At 39.4% G+C, this 20531-nt stretch overlaps 1 protein-coding gene across 7 annotated transcripts in view; it reads right to left on the bottom strand.

Moving 5' to 3' along the window:
* Positions 1 to 377: 377 nt before the first annotated feature.
* The window catches only part of UPF2 (UPF2 regulator of nonsense mediated mRNA decay), a 133523-nt gene continuing 113369 nt past the window's right edge, over positions 378 to 20531 (bottom strand). For 4 of the 7 annotated variants that reach the window (XM_070428448.1, XM_070428486.1, XM_070428458.1 and 1 more), the window contains 3 exons: positions 9552 to 9693; positions 6955 to 7075; positions 378 to 1656 (listed from right to left, as the gene is read on the bottom strand). In XM_070428448.1, coding sequence (XP_070284549.1) covers positions 1647 to 1656; positions 6955 to 7075; positions 9552 to 9693 — 273 coding nt within the window. In that variant the 3' untranslated portion in view covers positions 378 to 1646. Of the gene's footprint in view, positions 1657 to 6950; positions 7076 to 9551; positions 9694 to 9885; positions 9980 to 20531 lie in introns of those variants that run through there. The other 3 variants (XM_070428465.1, XM_070428473.1, XM_070428482.1) reach the window with 2 other exon arrangements.

Below are 20531 nucleotides of genomic sequence, written 5' to 3'. Positions count from 1 at the left end.
TGGTTCTTGTGATTCCTTTCTGAGTTGCCTGCCTTACAAAGGCTTTTATCACCCAGGTTTGCACACATTCTGGTAAAAACATAAACGCTCATGTTAGACCGTGCTATGCCAACATTTTCTATCTTAATTAGCTTTAAGCCTATTTACTCCACTGGACTCCACAGGCTACTTTTTGTACTGACCCAAAGGTAAGCTAATAACTCAGGCACCCAGGAAAAAAATGCAAATACAGAATGCTAAAGTGAGAGCAACAATACTAGTGACATGCTAAAGAAATTGTCTCTGAGACAACTTTATAAAGGACGAAGATGACCTTGGAAGATACTGATTTATCCATTTAGTAGGTTTCCAAAACCAAATAAAACCCAACTACAGCATATCTAAATTACAACACTTTATTGCAGCATCGGCAAAGGTCAGATTTCTGAAGCTGGTGAAGATTGGGCAGCATTTCCATGTGAAATGTTACAACTTTACAAGTTTTGTTTCTTATTTAATTCTACATGCAGAAACTGAAACATGGTAAAAGAAAAAATGCAAAATAGCTAGAAAAAAGATGTAATCAAGTTGTAGCATACAGATGTGCTCTTTAACTAAATTTACTATGCCTATTGAAAAGCAAACGAAAGACAACTATCCTAATAAATTAACAGATTGCCAGAAACAGACTAAGAACCCTCATTTCTATTTGGGGGGAGGGGGAAGGAACAAAACAAAACAAAAACAAAAACAAAATAAAAGCTCTACTGTTTCCATACTTTGTTTAGAGACAGAGGCTGTAAACCCATGAAGGTCAACAAAATCTTCTGATCCACTTCTTGCTGTCCTTCGTCCATTTTCTGTGACATGCTGACTGGCACATTTGTTTTCAATGATACTTACAATGGGCTCAGAATCCCTCTTCTCAGGCTGGTGTGACTTCCCTAAGCCATCTGAATCCATGCTCTTTGTTATACTAACAGTCTTTCACATTTTTCTTTTACCCAAATAGGCAATTTTATATCACTGACTCTGATGGATAAACTGATTTTTGTCCCTCATCCCTTGTTCCTCTTGAAACAAATTCCTAAACAAAAGCCTTCCTGGTGGATTATCTGATACTTTGATATTTTTCATCATTTTGTTGTCCTGCATGTAAGTTTTTACTAGAAGATTTTACTGCTTGCGCTATACTTTCCTACTGTAGTTCTGGAGCCCCCAAATGTATCTTCTTCCAACATGGGATGTTCAATTCAGAGACACTGTAACTCAAATCAAGTTTAAAACTCAAGTTCATTTCCCCCATACCATTACCATTACAATCACTTCTTCTCCGGCTCAGTCATCTCAGACGCTCTTCTGGGTGTAACTGCTCAGTAGTCAAGTTAACCATCTCATTTCTTGACTGCCATTCTCAGAGAAGATTAACCCTCACGTGATTTCCATTACAAAAGGCCGTTTATGCCTTATCTGGAAGCGGCTTGTTCCGGTGTTGGCAGAGGCTGCTGTTTCTGCCTCATGGCCCCAGCCTGTCCCAGGTTGTTCAGATTCGCAACTCTCTAGACCGACATGCTGAGATGTGTCCACTGCTCTCATTCAATTGCTGGAGGACTCCACTATCCACAACATCAGATACAGGACCTAATGAAATGACACGTGCTGCTGGATCAACGTCTCCTAGAAGCACAAACAGGGCAACGTTAAAGAACTAGTACTGAGGACAAACCTCTGGCAAGAAAAGAACCCCTAAATACCACCAGCCATTGTTTACTAATCAGTGCTTTTTAAAGAGCACACAAACTCTTATTGGATTAAGACAATAGGAGCCTGAAAAGGGGCACTAAAAAAAAAGCAATTCTGACAGTGATCCGGGTATCTTTCCTACAACTACTTTCTAAGATGCTGAGAATTTGTGATTTTTGTTATGGTTGAATTGTGTATACTCCAAACTCATGTTGAAGTCTAAATTCCTGGTACCTCAGGATGTGACCTTCTTTGGAAACGGTCATTGCAGATGTAATCAGTTAAGAAGAGGCCATATCAGAGTAGGATGGGCCCCTAATCTAGTATAACCATGTCCTTAGTACAAGGGGGGTTTTGGACACACACACAAGCAGAATTCTGCCCATGAAGATGAAGGCAGAGATCAGATGATGATGCGGAAGCCAAGGGGCACCAAAAATTGCTGGCAGAACATCAGAAGCTGAGAGAGAGGCTTGGAACAGTTCTCCCTCACAACTCGCAGTAGGAACCAACTATGCAGATAAACTGACTTTGGGTTTCCGGCCTCCAGAACTGTGAGGCAAACAGTTCTGTTGTTTAAGTCACCCAGTTTGTGGTACTTTCTTATGGCAGCTCTAGCAAACTAACAATTAGTTTTCCACAAGACAAGTGCATTAGCAAGAAACTTTCAAAGAATAAAATCCAAATATAAAAAAGTATATATTCATGCAGAACTGAACTAAATGGTAAAAAGGTTAATTAACACAAGTATTCCCTGAGAGAAGATAAAAGTCTCCTGAAATCAAGAGAAAGCAATGGTCTAAAATAGAATACTTTAAGTAAATTCAATAAATGATAGGCAAAAAATGTTCCTAGTCCTTGGTAAATAAGACACACTTATATCACTTATAGTGTAGGGGGTGGCACTTGACTAGTTTATAAGCAAACAACGATTCTGAGAGATTTAAAAATGTAAGAGCCCAAAAAGTACTTACAATTTACACTCTGGATTCCAGAGGGACTCTATTTTTAACAAAACTATCACTTATTTAACCTTACAATAAGAACATAAAGAGAATATCTAATAAAATATGCACATTCTCCTTAAGATGGGTTAAAAAAAGTCTGATAGTCTGTAACCCTTTGCTACTCAGTTTTAATATTACCTGGGAACTTGTTAGAAACTAATCAGAACCAGCAGTTTAACAAAAGTCAAGATGATTAAAATACATATTTTAAAGTTTAAGGAGCAGTGATATAACCCATATGAATTTGCAGCATATAAACCACATTAGTACTAACACCTGCCAAAGATGCTAAGTTGAAGTTTTTTCAACACTAGCAGAGTGGAAAACAACCTTGTTCTGCACTATAAGATACTCAGATAATTGTTTACTTAGAGCATTTCTGGTATTTTAATTTGTTATAATCAAATGTTAGAGCATTCTTCCAACATGGGGTGTCCAATTCAGAGACACGGGAACTCAAATCAAGTTTAAAACTCAAGTTCATTACTACCCCATGAGAAAGGCTGAGATTTTAACTTATAGCCCCTTTCAATCCTGATTAGAAAATGAAAAAACCATAATGCCTCCGAGCCTTATCAAAACCCACAGGTAAGAAAAACATTAAGCTGGTTTGATAACCAGTTTCTAAATAAACTTCCCTTTATCTGCCATATAACATCAACAATATTAATAACTTATTTTTAAAGCACTAGCCAGGTTAAGAGCCAAATTGAAAACAGTTTTTGAGACCTCATTCACAGAATTTTCTTTTCACTCCTTTGTATAGGAATTCCCCACTCAGCATGTTCTCCTGAAGACATCTGGTGAACCACCGCTCTACATATACATCCTTCTGCTAAATCTGGCCCAGCGTTAAAAATAAAAGAAAACAAAGAGGCACCAAACCACCAGGAAAATACACCCCATCAGTTAGTGTGACTACATTTGTTCACTTAAAAACAAGTTTAAAAAACATTTGGTGCTCAACAGACTAAAAGAAGCTCACATTTACATGTCTACTTGTTCCTCTACACTGCTATCACAAGGACATTGTAACAGCAGCACTGGCTTTGAAAATATCACAATAGTTGGCAGAGAGCCATTTTCAAGAGTGATGGACAAGTTAGGATTTTACTTTTTGAGTTATGATTTTAAAAAGATAGTTAGACCAGGTACAGAGGGTAGCTCAAGAGTTGGGATTCTCACAAAAAAAAAAAAAAAATCAGGAAATAAGAAGGAGAAGAGCTAGGGAGCAGAACATGTGGGAAAAGTTTATTGAATGACTACATATAGACTTGTAAAAGGCCCTTTGTCCATTCAACAAATATTTACTGAGCATCTATGTGCTAGGCACTAAAAGCTATGGAGGAGTTATAATGGCTTTGCCTCTGCCCCCATTCTTCAACCTCACGGGGAATATAGGCAAGCTAGCAAGTGATTAGCAGTGTCTTTGGAAAGACCCTGAGCCAGGGCAGCAAATACACACTGACCTATGTCAGACTTGAGAATACCAAGGAGACACCTGCTGGAGGAGCGGCGTTGCCCGGGGGAAAGCACGAGAGGGTTCCAAACAGAGGGAGGTGAAAAGACGATAAAAGAACTAAAAGGCCAGCTTGGTTGGGAGTAGAGGGGGAAATAGCAAGAGATAAAACCAATAAGGTAGTACACTCTCAACATGTTAACCAAGTGGAGGAGTTTGGACTTTATCCTACAAGCCATGAGGACCTACTGAAGAGCTCACATTATCAAACAGCGGATTTCATTTTAGAAAGAACACTGTGGGTACAGCAGAGACAATAAAATAGAAGGGGTTGAAACTGAAGAGAGAAGTAGATCAGGAGGCTGCTGGCAATAATGCAATGAGAGGTGACGGTAGCTGGATCTAGGATCTTGCAGTAGAAGTGGAATAAAATGGGAAAGTGTAAGAGCCACACAGCAGTAGAATTAGAGAATTTGTTAATTAACTAGGTATGGAAATTTGTAGTCTGAACAACTGGGTGGGCAGTGTTTCTATTCACTAAGCCAGAGAACAAGGGAGCAGAGTGGCTTGGGGGTTGGGGACACACTGAGGTTTATGTTCCTCTGAGACATCTAGGTGGCTGTCTAGAAGATAGTTGGATATACAGTCAGAAACTAAAGACACAGTATCTCTAGACAGAGGCAAGTCCAGAAAGGAATAAGGAGACAGAAGTAGGTGGAGTCAGTGAAAGAAAAGAAAGACTAGAAGACAGCAGAGCCAAGTGAAGTGAAGAGAGTGTGCCAAGAAGAAAAGGATGGTCCACATGCTAAGTGCTCTGATAGCCTCAAAGACTCCTGAGTGAAGCATTCAGAGGCAGCTTGGTGGCTGAAAGGCAGTTTCAGTGAAAAGGCAGAAAGACAGCAGATTTCAGTTAGCCTCACAGTGAGAGGTGAGAAAGAACAAATGTGGACAATTCTCCCAAGTTTGCCTAACTAGGGGCAGGCAGAGCTGGAGGGAGGAAAGAAAAACAGAAATGTTAACAAAATTTTTGAAAAATGACTGAAAAACTGGTGCCAAATTAATAAAGGCGTGCCTTTGTGTTCATATATACATCCATTATAACATATAAGTTTACTCTACTGTTTTCCAATATTTTTGTTCCCTACTGCCTAAGAAATGCTTGGTACTTAACAGACTTTCAATGATTTTTTAAAGAAGGATATGACTAGGGCAGAATTAGCTCTCTCAAGTTACCTGTACTTGATTTTCCCAGTGGACTATATAAATAGACTGAGGATTAACATGTTTTTCCCCTGACTTTTTAGTTTTCCATAGTGTAGGACTGAATCTCTGGTAGGTGCTGGATGCATGTAAGTTGAGAGGAGCAAACCCTACTACAGATATCAATTGTGTATCAATTAGGAAGATGCTACACTTGCAATATAGACAGGTGAACTTGATAGAGAACATCAAGATAAAAATATTCTAACAATTCTTTCCTCCAATCATAAGACAAAAAAAGGAAACATATTATCAAGAACACTGTGGTATATATTTAAAGCTACTCTAAAAAAATATAAAAGCAGGAAACTAATATTTCCATGGCATATTAACCTAGCTAGCTGCTTCTACATTTTGGCAGCAATAAAAGATTTTATTAAAGAACTTTAATGAAATCTGGATAATTAAATATAACCTAATATCTTACTATGCTTAATTAGATGGGTTTGTATAGCATTTCTTTTCCTTTTTCCCCAGCATTTCTAATTTGAATTTCTAAAAACATTACAGCTAATAGACGTTAAAAACAGATCCCTAAACAGTCATGACAAACCAATTTTCTAAATTTCAATTTGATTCAAGTTGCCTGAACACATAGTTCAAAGAAAACCATCATTAGGAACACACAAGTATATTAGTGAGTAAAAGACATAGGCTCAAACAACATCTGCATTTTCGTGACTCTCCTCAACAACAAGCTACTCCTGTTACTCCCAGCACACTTCCTTCTACACCTGTTCATCTGCCCCCCAAAACAAGATGACATCTTGGGCCTGTTGTATAGCCTCAGCCTAAACACTAATACTCAGAGAGAGCTCAGTAAGAGCAGCAAAGCTAATGCCACTTTGGGTCATAACCCGAAAACAAGAAAGAAAATTGAGTTAATGGTTTAAGTTTTAAATGAGGTCCCAGAAAATCTTTGAATAATTTCATTCTTTAAAAGCAGATTTAAAAAAAAAAAAAAAAAGAGGCTTTATTAGGAAACATGTTCTATGTGAAATTCCTTATAGAGTTTTAATTATTTAAGGTTTAGCAATTCAAGTTCAAGTAGAAATGACATAAATCCCAGCAGGACATTTCATCGTTTAAAAAACAAACAAAATAAAACAAACGCAACCTGCATACTTGAAAGTATAGCAAGCAGGTTTTGAGTTTTTGTAAATATTAAGATGACTAAACACTGACCTGAGAGATCCTAACACAAAGCCTATGGTTTCTCTCAGACTAATCTATAAACCAGTCTTCTCTAAAAATGCAAAGGAAAAAACTTAAAAACGGAAAAGACCCCTTGGAGAGTGAAAGCCAAAATCAGTGTGGCTGAAATCAAGACTTAAGAAAAAACCAAAAACCTGTAACTATTTTATAAATAAGGTTTCTTTTCTCAAATACCTACAACACAAAGACTTCTATTTTGCTAATAATTAGGTCTTTATCATTAACTATAATCCAGAATTACCTAATTTATTCACAGAAGAGCTAAGAGAGAAATGAGAGGAACAGTCCTACCTCCCACCAGTCTTAAAGATTAGATCCGCATTAGGCGCTCCCTTTGGATGTTGGTAACGGGGCCTCCGCTCACGATTGGTGTTTGCTGGAGCTGGGCGCTGGGCAAGAGACTGCAGCATTTCTGTCATGAGGAGCAAAACAGAAAAGGTGGTGAACTCTGGTAAATGTTCTCCCCCATGAAGCATATAAAACCCTAGAGAGATCAAGTTCAGTCAGGTTGCTGACTAAAGAAAAATGACCATTAAACAGATTAAAATGATTAAATACTGAAAGATCATATCAAGAAATGAGATGCACTCTTTAAAACCCAATGTCTCCCTTACTGTCAATTTGGCCTCTATGTAAGTATCTTGTGAGGCAGTAAAACAGTATGAGATGCAGTATACAGTAATTACAAGCACAGTGTTTGGAACAGGATAGTATTGGTTCAAATCCCAGCGCTGCTACTAATTACTTGTGGGACTTTGGGTTGAGTTTCCCTAAATGTAAAATGTGGATAATAATCATTTATAGAATTGTGAGGATTAAATTCTTTGAAAAAGTACATAAAACAGTATCTGGCCCATAGTTATACTGAGTATTAGCTATTATTATTTATAGAGGCCCAGTGGGGTCCCTTGGCCTGGCCTTCGGGGATTGGGCTCTCCGACATCCCCCGAGGGGTCCCGGATTGCAAGAGGGTGCAGGCCAGGCCAAGGGACCCCACCAGTGCACAAATCGGTGCACCGGGCCTCCGACATCCCCTGATGGGTCCAGGGTACCGGTGAAGCAGATTTGGGGCCAACAGTGCCCCAACAGCAACCTAACCCACGGCCAATTCCGCAAGGAATCAGGCTCCCTCTTCTACTGGTCCGAGCATCTGTTCCCTGGTGGTCATTGTGCATCATAGCTACTAGGTAAATGGCCAAATGGTTGGATGGTTGCTTAGGCTTTTATATATATAGACTAGTGGCCCAGTGCACGAAATTCATGCACATTAAAAGGGAATTAATTAGAGGAAATATTTTTAATATTGCTATTTGTCCTTCCTCTATAATAGAAGTGTTAGAGAGATGAAAGAAAATTAGTAAAATGTATATGAAAATCTTCCTCCTGTCAGAGTCGGGTGTGCGCTGCAGGACCCAGAGTCAAGTCCCCACCCACTTGCACGAACCTTGAAATAGCACGAGACCCAGACCCGGCCGGCCCCACCCCCGTCAAGCCCCACAGGGGGGCGCAGCCTCAGGTCCCCCAGCCCCAGCGCGAGGACCATTTGCATATGAGCTCTTTATTATATAGGATTATAAAGAATGCTATCTATGCAGACAATAGGGGGGTAAAGGTCTGGGGTGGGGGTGGGCATGGGCTGGAGGGGCCAATGGGGGAAAAAGGGGAACATATGCAATACTTTCAACAATAAAGAATTATATTATTTTAAAAAATAATGCTATCGACTGCAAGAGGAGATGCTAGACGTGGGATTTAAAGACAGAAAACTGAGTATTTATTTACACAACCATTTCTTGCACAAAAAAGCATGTTGTCAGCCTGGCCAGTGTGGGTCAGTGGTTGAGCATCAACCTATGAACCAAGGAGGAGGGCACAGTTCGATTCAGGTTAGGGCATATGCCTGGGTTGTGGGCTTAATCACCAGTAAGGGGCATGCATGCAGGAGGCAGCCAATCGATGATTCTCTCTCATCATTGATGTTTCTATCTCTCTCCCCCTCTCCCTTCCTCTCTGAAATCAATAGAAAAAAAAAAAAAAAAAAAAAAAAAAAAAAAATATATATATATATATATATATATATATATATATATATTTTAAAGCAGTTTGTCAGTACAATATTATACAAACAACTAGAGGCCTGGTACACAAATTCATGCACGGGTGCGGTCCCTTGGCCTGGCCAGCGATTGGGGCCAATCAGGGCGGCAAGAGGTTGGCCAGGGGCAGGGGCCGCAGGAGGTTGGCTGTGGGAGCACACTGACCACCAGGGGGGAGCGCCTGTGTTAAACATCTGCCCCCTGGTGGTCAGTACACATCATAGCGACCGGTCGTTCGGTCGCTTAGGCTTTTATATATATAGACCATATTATGGCTCTAGAATCTGGGTGCCACAGAGATGCCAAAAAGCTGGCTTATGAGGTATCCATGGATTCTTTGCATAAGGTTCCAGTTAATCCAAGAATGTGAAGTATGTCTATATAAAAGTAGAGTCTAATTTGAGCATAGCCTCAAATCAGAAGGAACAAGGGTTCCTCAAGACCAGGATTCCCAAATAGGCAAAAAAAGATAATAAATATTTGTTGAGTTAATTTGCTCACAGTTTGGCTGGCAACATGATTAAAAATTTATTATCTCACTTGCAAACATAGCTCTAATGGTATGGAATCTAAGTGAATTATGGAATTAGCAAATTATGATGACAATTATTTTTATTTTACAAATAGGTGAGAAAAAAATGAAGATAGAATGGACTACAAAAAAATTCAACTTCTCAGACTAAATATATATAAACACAGTATGAAAAGGTCAACATATCTTTTATATTCTATATTTTAAAAGCCCTAAAGGAATCAAATTTTTATATTTCTGTCCTATAAAAGATCTTATACCTTGATAATCTTCTTGTTCTTGTCGTTCATTGATATCTAGTGTGAGCTTTTTCATTCTCATCCTTTCTTCTTGTTCTGCCTGTTGCTGGTTCCAGTGATTTGCAGCAAGTTGGGAAGACATGGGTACATTAAGGATCTTAAACTGAGGGGGGGAAAAAAGGAAATCACAAATGACTTGAGAAAATCAAGAGGGGAAAAAAAGATTTCAAATAAAATAGCAAGTAGAATTAAATGAGTTTAGAAAAAATAATGTCTTTCCTTTCCTGTAAGTCAGTAAACACAGTAAAATCTAATAACATATACAGAAAATAGTACTACTTTATTAAAGACAAACCTATTAGATTTGGATGGGAAGTGGAGGCCATCAAGTTCAACCTGCATGAAAAGCAGAAGCTCCTCTTCCCTGCACCCTGTTTGGCAGCACACACCTAGCAATGAGAGCATTTCCATTTTGTAGACCTTCTCATATAATTGTCAGAAAGGCTTTAATGTAGCAAACTGTAATCTGCATCCTTTTCATGTCTATCCTCTGGAACCAGTTTTGCCCTCCTGAACCATACTGAACAAATCTAGCCCACCTTCAGTATTCACAGACCTTCATAGTTCTCAAGATAGCTGTGATGTTGGAAAGAAGGAAGAGTTAAGGAACTGACATACAAGATCTATTCCTGTTATGGAAGAGAGTCCTTATCTATGGAATGTTTTTGTTTTTTAGCAGGATGTCCTTGGTTTATAATTGTGCAAGGTAAACAAAATAAGATAAAACCTATGCAACTATCTGAGTAATAAATGGAGATGTTTTGTAACCTAAATTCTCTCTGCTGTGTATAATTTGCACCCCTCACTTAAAGAGACCTCCTCTAACACTCTGAACCAAAGGCATGTCTGATGCAGAAAGGAAGGACATGGAGAGTTGTGCTCAGAATCCCACACTTCTGCCTGCTTGACCTATGCCTTTTAAATGCCTGCATCCTTAAAATTATTAGTAAAGCTTAAAACTGCACAAGAACGCTAATTCATTTGAATCTGAGTTGACAATTTGATTCTCTGTATTATTTCAGATGTCCTTTCTTGGTATTTATTCTCTTTTATGATGTACATAGTCAATGTTTTTCTTAAAATGTTAATACCCAGAACACTAAGGCCAGATACAATGAAGTGAAAAATATTAAGTGCGGTCGTGAAACAGTCTACAAACCCAACTAACTACATTTTGTATTTATCACAATACAGATAATTAAATATCCCACATATTGAAACAAAAATATATTTAAGGTAGTCCATTTAGCTACCAGCATAAACCGCATCCCTCTCCCCAATGAACTAAGTTTGATATAATGAATTCTTTGCAACTATTACTCTCTATTATGAGCTCAAACCATCTTTAAAAAAAAACTTTAGTGAGGTATACTTAACATACAGTAAACTGTACATATTTTAAATGTACACTTTGATGAGTTTTGACATACACATACACATGAGATAATGAGCATATTCATCAATTTAAGTGTTCCTCTTGCCCCTCTTTGTAACCCACCTCTTCCTCTATCCTACCCCCATGTAACTGCTGACCTGCTGTCACTATTGATTAGTTTGCACTTTCTAAAATTTTATATACATTAAACTTATACAATCCATATTGTTTTATCTAGCTTTTTTTTCTCTTTTTTTGTTAATCCTCACCTGAGGATATTTTTTCCATTGCTTTTCAGAGAGAGTGGAAGGGAGGGAAGGAAGGAAAGATGAGAGAGAGAGAGAGAGAGAGAGAGAGAGAGAGAGAGAGAGAGAGAAAGGAAGGAAGGAAGGAAGGAAGGAAGGAAGGAAGGAAGGAAGGAAGGAAGGAAGAGAGGGAGGGAGGGAGGGAGGGAGGGAGGGAAGGAGGGAGGGAGGGAGGGAAGGAGGAAGAAAGAGAAAGACATACATCTATCAACTGATTGTCTCCTGTATGCGCCCTGACCGGGGCAAGGGGCGAACCCACAACCCAGGTACGTGCCCTTGACTAGGAATTGAATCTGAGGTGCTTCAGTGCACACACCAACTCTCTAACCACTAAACAACACTGGCCAGGGCTATCCAGCTTCTTTACTTAGCACAATGATTCTGAAATGCAACTATGTTGTTGTATGTATCAACAGTTCATTTCTTTTTATTGTAGAATTATTGTAGAATAGTATTCCCTAGTATAAATATACCACAATTTGTTTATCCATTTGCTTGTTGATAGCACTTGGTGATTCTAGTTTTGGGTTATTACAAATACAGTTGTACATTCACATACAAATGTTTATGTGGACACATTTATTTTCTTTTAAATGAAAACTGCTGGAACTAGCTAGTGTGTTTTACTTTTTAAGAAACTGCGAAAATGTTTTCCAAAGTGGCTGCACCCTTCTACTAGTAGTGGAAGAGGGTTCTGATTCCTGCACATCCTTGTCAACACTTGGTTATTTTAGCCATTCTACTGAGTATACAGTAATATTTTCAGTTTTAATTTTCTTTTCCTAATCACCAAAACCATCTATTTTAAAACCCAATCTAGAATTACACTGAAAGTTGACATCAACTTTACTGGACTGTATAGTTTTCAGAATTTATTTTTCCTGCTCTTTGCAAAAGGAAATATTTGCCTACTATGAGTCTTTTAGTCCTTGAGAATATAATTTGTTTATGCCTGAAAACTAGGACTCATTTAAAATAAATAAATTATCCCTTTTGACACTATGTGATTTTACTCAATCTTTAATTTGCCCTTTCAAGGTGAAATCTTTCTTCTTGATAAAAAGGAAAGGAATGATGTTTTTCCCACACCCTCTCCACAAGCAGTGGGATTTACCCTTACCTGTCCCCATGACCCTGGACACAGCTTTTTAAGAAAGCACCTCATTTTATTGAATCATATCTCCTTTAAAAATTGCTGGTTGTAGGCTGCTTATTTCCCAATTCTAGTGTATATGGTCTGATGATGGTCAATTTTTCCTGCTTTCACAATTATGAATTCTATATTATCTTTTTTTCTGCCCCTTCTCCAACTTTCCTTTCATTTCTACATTACAATCAATTATTTCATGAAATACATACTTGCCGGGCAGTGCTGAATTTTTGTAGTCAGATTGGGTTCATACCTATGCCCTATCACTTATTAGTGTGACCTAGCTAATCAGTTAAGAATGTTCTTTCTCTCATAGGTAAAATGAGGAGACCAATACTACCTTTTAGGGTTGCTGTGAGGATTAAATGAGTATGTAAAAATATGTAAAGTGCACAAGATAGTGCCTAGCACATAATGGGTACTCCATAAATATTACCTATTAGTAATGCATTTAAATGTATTAAAGTTCAGAATAACAGTCTCCCTCACTATTTCCTATACATTCTGAAAATAAAACAACTACCAAAATAAACCCACAAGTCACTTTTTAAAAAAATCACCTTCTTAGCAAAATGAGATTGACAACCAACAAGCAGAAACTGAAATCCTTAACTACATCCATACACCTGTCCTTAGGCCTGTGTAGTGATCTATAGCAGAATGCACTGTATCTGCCAGGACTTGCCCAAGTTAATGAAAAAGTTCAGCTCAGAATGAGTTTATATGCATCCAATATGTGAAACAAAACATAATAAATTTACTCTTGTTAAACAGTAGTTATCTTAATGTCATAATAATTCATAGTGAAAGTCTTTTTTTTTCAGCACTATTCATGTGGAAAGCATTCTGTTGCACCTGTATTTCAAATTCAGGTGCTATAAACTATTGGTAGAAAAAAAGCCTCATTAAAGTAGACATTGTAAAGAGAGCTGGGCCAAATTACTATAACACAAGAGGGAATAATGTCAAATTCTAGAGAGGAAGACTATAACTATGAGAATAATTTCCAGAATGTGCATTTGAAGTAATTTCTTAATAGAACCACTGAGAAATCTGGTTAGCAGATATATCCGAGGTAAAGGTAAGTAAAACGTAGCTTGTTAGTATAAATCAACAGACAGAGATACATAAATTAATATATTAATTTTAAAGATATAATTGCATATAAAAGAACATCTATAGTATAGTATGAAATCAATAGATTTTAACTTATTGTTCTTATCACAATTACTTTATTATTTTTATTATGGTAGAAATTCTAGGCACTGTTGAGTATTGACTCAGTAAAATATAAAATATCTATTAGCTTTCAAGACATTCTCTGTTCCTAGTATCAAATAAGATGACTTATTTGAGATGGCAAGGGTAAATATATGCAAACACAGAACGAGTGACAGAGTACTGTTTTACAAAGTACTCAATCATACCAGCCCAATAAGAAATGTAGACGGGGAGGAGACCAAGATGGTGGCATAGGTAAACACCGGAGATTGCTGCCGCAAACAACCACTTCAAAAATACAACTAAAAGATGGAACAGACATCACCCAGAACCACAGGAAGGCTGGCTGAGGAGAGACTCTTCAACTAGAAGGAAAGACAACAGCATACCGAGGCTCAGAGGAGGCACAGTGTGGAAAATATAAAGGTGCGGAGGTGCGCGCGCAAAGCGGGCTGGTGGCTGAGGGCACGGTTGTTGTTTTCAATCAGGAGGGAGTCTCAGACTCTGAGCTCCAGATCCGGGTGAGTCTCTAGGGACTCAGACTCAAACGGGAGAAGCCGGATTGTCTGGCATCAGTTGGAACGAGAGGGCAGCTTTCTCTCCGAGGTTTGCAGCGGTTGCTGGGGTTCTGAGAAGCAGAGCCTCTGGGAACGGGACTAAGAGCAGCCATAACTGCTCCCTCCGCCCGCCCGGTTGATCCCGGGCGCAGAGCCATTTGCCGGATCACCTCAGGCAAAGGCTAGATTAGCACCTCTCCAGAGGAAATAAGTTTTCCGGCGGCAGACACAGCTGATTCTCACAGCCAGTCGGCCTGGTGGTCAAATCCCTCTAGTATTAACTACAACAATCAACGCTTAACTAGGACAAGACTGCGCACAAAGACCACAAGGGGGTGCACCAAGAAAGCATAAAAAATGCGGAGACAAAAAAACATGACAGAAATGGAGGATATGGAGCTAAAAAACGCAATTTTGAGGGCTTGCAATAATGTGCTACAAGCTGCCAATAAACTTGATGAGAGCCTCATGAAATCTAATGAGACCCTCGATGCTATGATAAAGAACCAACTAGAAATTAAGCATACAGGTACTGAAATAAAGAATATTATACAGACACCCAATAGCAGACCAGAGGAGCGTAAGAATCAAGCCAAAGATTTGAAATGCGAAGAAGCAAAAAACACCCAACCGGAAAAGCAAAATGAAAAAAGAATCCGAAAATACGAAGATAGTGTAAGGAGCCTCTGGGACAGCTTCAAGTGCACTAATATCAGAATTATAGGGGTGCCAGAAGATGAGAGACAGCAAGATATTGAAAACCTATTTGAAGAAATAATGGCAGAAAACTTCCCCCACCTGGTGAAAGAAATGGACTTACAGGTCCAGGAAGCGCAGAGAACCCCAAACAAAAGGAATCCAAAGAGGACCACACCAAGACACATCATAATTAAAATGCCAAGAGCAAAAGACAAAGAGAGAATCTTAAAAGCAGCAAGAGAAAGAGACTCAATTACCTACAAGGGAATACCCATACGACTGTCAGCTGATTTCTCAACAGAAACTTTGCAGGCCAGAAGGGAGTGGCAAGAAATATTCAAAGTGATGAATACCAAGAACCTACAACCAAGATTACTTTATCCAGCAAAGCTATCATTCAGAATTGAAGGTCAGATAAAGAGCTTCACAGATAAGGAAAAGCTAAAGGAGTTCATCACCACTAAACCAGTACTAGACGAAATGCTGAAAGGTATCCTATAAGAAGAGGAAGAAGAAGAAAAAGGTAAAGATACAAATTATGAACAACAAACATGCATCTATCAACAACTGAATCTAAGAATCAAGTGAATAAATAATCTGATATACAGAATGAACTGCTGATTATAATGAATCAGGGACATAGAAAGGGAATGGACTGACTATTCTTGGGGGGGAAAGGGAAATGGGAGATGCGGGAAGAGACTGGACAAAAATCGTGCACCTATGGATGAGGACAGTGGGTGGGGAGTGAGGGCAGAGGGTGGGGCGGGAACTGGGAGGAGGAAAGTTATGGGGAAAAAAAAAGAGGAACAAATGTAATCTGAACAATAAAGATTTAATAAAAAAAAAAAAAAAAGAAATGTAGATGGATAATTTCTTGATCACCATGAAATCACAAGCTGCAATTCTAATATGCTTTTATCTGTCATATTAACACACTCAGAAAGAAAATAGAGTGGCCATTTTTCCCCCTTATGAGGTTCCTGAGAACAACATTTAAAATTTCCTTCATAAATGAGTAATGTCAAGCCTAATGATGATGGTACTAAGCATACTAATGAAACAGCATAAAATATTGCAAAATAAATTCTGGAATGATCTGATAAAAAATGTGAAAAATATAGACTTTCTATTCATTTCTAAGACTAACAATTTCTTCTGGATAGTTAAGTTTCTTCTAAAGGGAAATAATCCTATCTAATAATAGAGAAACATGGTAATTAACTGTAACTTTGCTACCCTTCCCATTGGCTAATCAGCAAGATATGCAAATTAACTGCCAACAAAGATGGCGGCTGGCAGCCACGCAGCTTAAGCGAACATGAGGCTTGCTTGCTCCAGTGACGGAGGAAGCCAAGGTTCCCCACCTGCCGCAGCCCAGCTCTGAGCTCCAGATGCAACAATGTTGCAATTATAGAAGCTAAACAAACCCAGAAACCTGCTTTCAACCGCCAGCGGGCTCAGAGCTTAGAGCGCCAGTGATGGCAACAGAGTTTCAATTATAGAAGCTAAACAAACCCAGATACCTGCTTTCAGCCAGCCACAGCCACAGAGCTGGAGCCGGCTCTCAGCTCCAGTGACAGCTATAGAAGGTAAATATATCCCAGAAAAAAAGAAAAAAAAAAGAGGCTGGGAGATTCAGTCACCTGCCAGCCTGAAAACAGCCCTCAGCCCCTCACCCAGACTGGCCAGGCACCCCAGTGGGGACCCCCACCCTGAAGGGGGTGTGACCAGCTGCAAACAGCCATCAGCCCGTCATCCAGGCTGGCCAGGCACCCAAGCGGGACCCCCACCCTGATACAGATCACCCTTCAGGGCAAACCAGCCAGCCCCCACCCATGCACCAGGCCTCTATCCTATATAGTAAAAGGGTAATATGCAAACTGACCCTAACAGCAGAAATACTGGGAATGACTGGTCACTATGACACACACTGACCACCAGGGGGCAGACGCTCAATGCAGGAGCTGCCCTCTGGTGGTCAGTGTGCTCTCACAGCGGGGAGCTCTGCTCAGCCACAGCCAGGCTGATGGCTGCCAATATAGCGGTGGTGGTGGGAGCCTCTCCTGCCTGCTCAGCAGCGCTAAGGATGTCCAACTGCAGCTTAGGTCTGCTCCCTGCTGGCAAGTGGGCATCCCCTGAGGGCTGCTGGGCTGTCAGAGGGATGTGATTGCCATCTTAGGCCCAGTCCCGCGGGGAGCAGGCCTAAACCAGCAAGTGGTCACCCCCGAGGGGTCCCAGACTGAGAGAGGGCATAGGCCGGGCTGAGGGATCCCCTACCCCCGAGTGCACAAATTTTTGTGCACCGGGCCTCTAGTCCTATATAATAAAAGTCTAATATGCTAAGTGTCCGGTCGGCTGTTAAACCAATCAAAGTGTAATACGCTAATGATATGCTAAGGCCGTTCAACCATTCGCTATGATGTGCACTGACCACCAGGGGAGAGATGCTCTCTGACTGGTAGGTTAGCTTGCTGCTGGGGTTTGGCCAATCAGGGCTGAGCGAGATGGGCTGGACACGCCCTGGGGCCCTCCCACGGTCCCTCCCCAGCTGGCCAACCTCCCGAGTCCCTCCCCGGCCCCGATCGTGCACCGGTAGGGTCCCTCGGCCTGGCCTGTGCACTCTTGCAATCCAGGACCCCTCAGGGGATGTCAGAGAGCCAGTTTTGGCCTGATCCTGTAGGCCAGGCTGAGGGACCCCACTAGTGCATGAATTCGTGCACCGGGCCTCTAGTTATAAATAAAAGACAAAAACACTTTATGACCTGACACAAGTTTTACAAAAGGGAAAGTTCTCACGTAGTATGTGCTTTAAAAGAATAGAAAAGAGACAGTAATAAATACAATAAATACAGGGAGCACAAGAGACAAATTTCCTGATGCCACCCTCTCCAAGTGCCTTTACCATAAAGCTGCTAAAGATACTTTTAAAAGAGAGGTATTACTTTATAGCAAATTAGATGGCAAAAACTATAGTCACTCAACTAGATTTCCTAAAATATGATAATAGGTAATGGTGATTTACACTGTATTTTAAAGCTACTTCAATTAACAAAATAAACTGATGAACAAAACAGGTCCAGAGGTAGGGATGCATGGAACAGACTGACATATTTCAGAGGAGGTGTGTGTGGAGGGGACAGAAACAGATTAACCAAAGAATTTATATGCATATCTGTATAGCCCATGGATATAGATAGCAGTTGGTGAAGGCCTGGGGTGGGGAAAGGGGCTGGGTGGAGGAGGAAAAGTGGGGGGAAACGGGGGACATTTATAAAACTGTCAACAATAAAAAATAAATTTAGCCCAGTCGGCGTGGCTGAGTGGTTGAGCATTGACCTATGAAACAGGAGGTCAAGGTTCAATTCCCAGTCAGGGCCCATGCCCAGGTTGCAGGCTCAATCCCCAGTGTGGGGTGTGCAGGAGGTAGCCGATCAATGATCAATGATTCTCTCATCACTTATGTTTCTATCTCTCTCCCCCTCTCTACCTTCCTCTCTAAAATCAATACATATATATTAAAAGTAAATAAACTTAAAAATAAAGCTACTTCATAACTGTAGCTGAAATTGAGAAAAAATACATATACATAATCCCAAGTTACTATGACAGATAGTATCAATTACTCCAGTCAAAAGACATGTAAAACAAATGATTCCTTTTAAATATTAACTGAAAAAAAGGGTTGTTTACAAGCATTAAACTATAATATATTGTGCATTTGTTTAAAATAATTAAATAGCTTTAAAACATCATGATTTTATTAATTTAAAACATTTTAGTAATCAAAACATTTTATTTCAACTCAGTATTCTAATTTATAAATATTTAAACCTAAAAATAAATTATCAATAGAATTATCCTTCTTTCTTTCTACCTACTTACCTCAATGGTATAAATTTTTGTTTTCCTAATGACTACAGGAGGAAGTTATTTCTGAGCACAAATTTGTGCACAAAGAGATCTTTCACTTAAGAACCAAAGATTCCTATAAAGGCAACACATTTCACATTTCTAGAAAAACCGTTGCACCAAAAGGGCCAACACCCAAAACTCAAATAAAGAAATAAAAATCTGAACAAAATATATTTTCTTTTTCAGACCACAAAAGACCAGTGATGTTTCTTCAAATAATGTTCATAAAGTTGAAGATTTTCCAAAATTCCAAATAAAGTTTGAGTTTAAAATGTACTTAATAACCAAGTACTCTGAACTCTCACTTCATGTTTGAGAATGTTTTTTAATAAAGTTCAATAAAACTGTTTCCTTAAAAATTAAACAAAATTTTACATTTTAAGAAGGACTTCTACTCATTTTGTATAAAGTTACATGGGTTACACAGTATATAATCTACCCACTTTAAACTAAAAATATTCCTTCTAAGAAATAAGCACACTGTCTTATTTTGAACCATATGAGTTTGAATTTAAATCTGCTAAAATAAATTTATTGTTCAAAGCTCAAAAGTATTTTTTAAAAAATATATTTTATTGATTTTTCACAGAGAGGAAGGGAGAGGGATAGAGAGTTAGAAACATCGATGAGAGAGAAACATCGATCAGCTGCCTCCTGCACGCCCCCCAGTGGGGATGTGCCCACAACCAAGGTACATGCCCTTGCCCGGAATCGAACCTGGGACCCTTGAGTCCGCAGGCCGACGCTCTATCCACTGAGCCAAACCGGTTCGGCTCAAAAGTATTTTTAAGACAGGTTTTTATTTCATTTATACCTATCCATTCTGAAAAGGTCATACGGGGTAAACAAGATGACAAAGGTATAATGAATTTTCATGTGTGCCTCACAAAATGGAGGGACAAATGAAAAACTTATTTACTCTTGTGTAATGATAGTCCTTCAGTAGCTGCAGGAGCTGCAAGGGAATAGGAACCAAGGTATTGCTAACTGAAGTTGTATGTACTGCCCTTCACAATAAAAAACACACCTTTTTAACAGCGATGGTACATTTACACAATTGAAAACTACTCAGCCATAAAAAGGAAGGACATTTTACTCTTTGCAACAGCATGGATGGACCTGGAGAGTATTATGCTAAGTGAAATAAACCAGTCAGAGAAAGATAAGCACCATATGATTTCACTCATGTGTGGAATTTAATGAATTGAACTAACAAGCAAAATAGAGACAGACTCATAAAAAGCAGGCAAACAGTTCTGCTGTGTGGCAAGGATGTTGGGGAGATAGAGGGATTGAGCAAAAAAGAAAAAAATAGAGAAAGAACTCATGGACACAAACAACAGTGTGGTGATTGGGGGTGAGGGTAGGTGGTAGAGGGTATAGGGGGATAAATAGGCGAGGGGAGGGGAGGGAAGGCAAAAACACCCCTTTTTTGGTGCCCAAACATCTGGTATTAAGAACTGAAAGCTTTTAAAAAATAATAAAATGAAGCAGACCTAAAATGTGATGACAGAAATAGAAAAGTCGAACACAGAGAACTTAGTCCCAAGAAAAGCAAAAAGTCTGAACTTTGAGTATCCTGATAACTGTGGTAAACTAGCAGTTCCATGTGCACTGAGGACAGCAGGTGTGCAAAGTTCAAAGAATTCCTAATTTTTCCAGAGAATGAGTGGAGGACAGACGAGAGTTGAACTTTGACCTGAGGGTAGGACAGGGTGA

The sequence above is a fragment of the Myotis yumanensis genome, unplaced genomic scaffold, assembly GCF_028538775.1.
Source record: "Myotis yumanensis isolate MYYU_CA2020_CCGP unplaced genomic scaffold, mMyoYum1.0.hap1 SCAF_1, whole genome shotgun sequence".
In the NCBI taxonomy this organism is placed as follows: domain Eukaryota; kingdom Metazoa; phylum Chordata; class Mammalia; order Chiroptera; family Vespertilionidae; genus Myotis; species Myotis yumanensis.
Note: the sequence above shows the minus strand (reverse complement) of the source record. Positions and strands in the feature narration are given on the sequence as shown.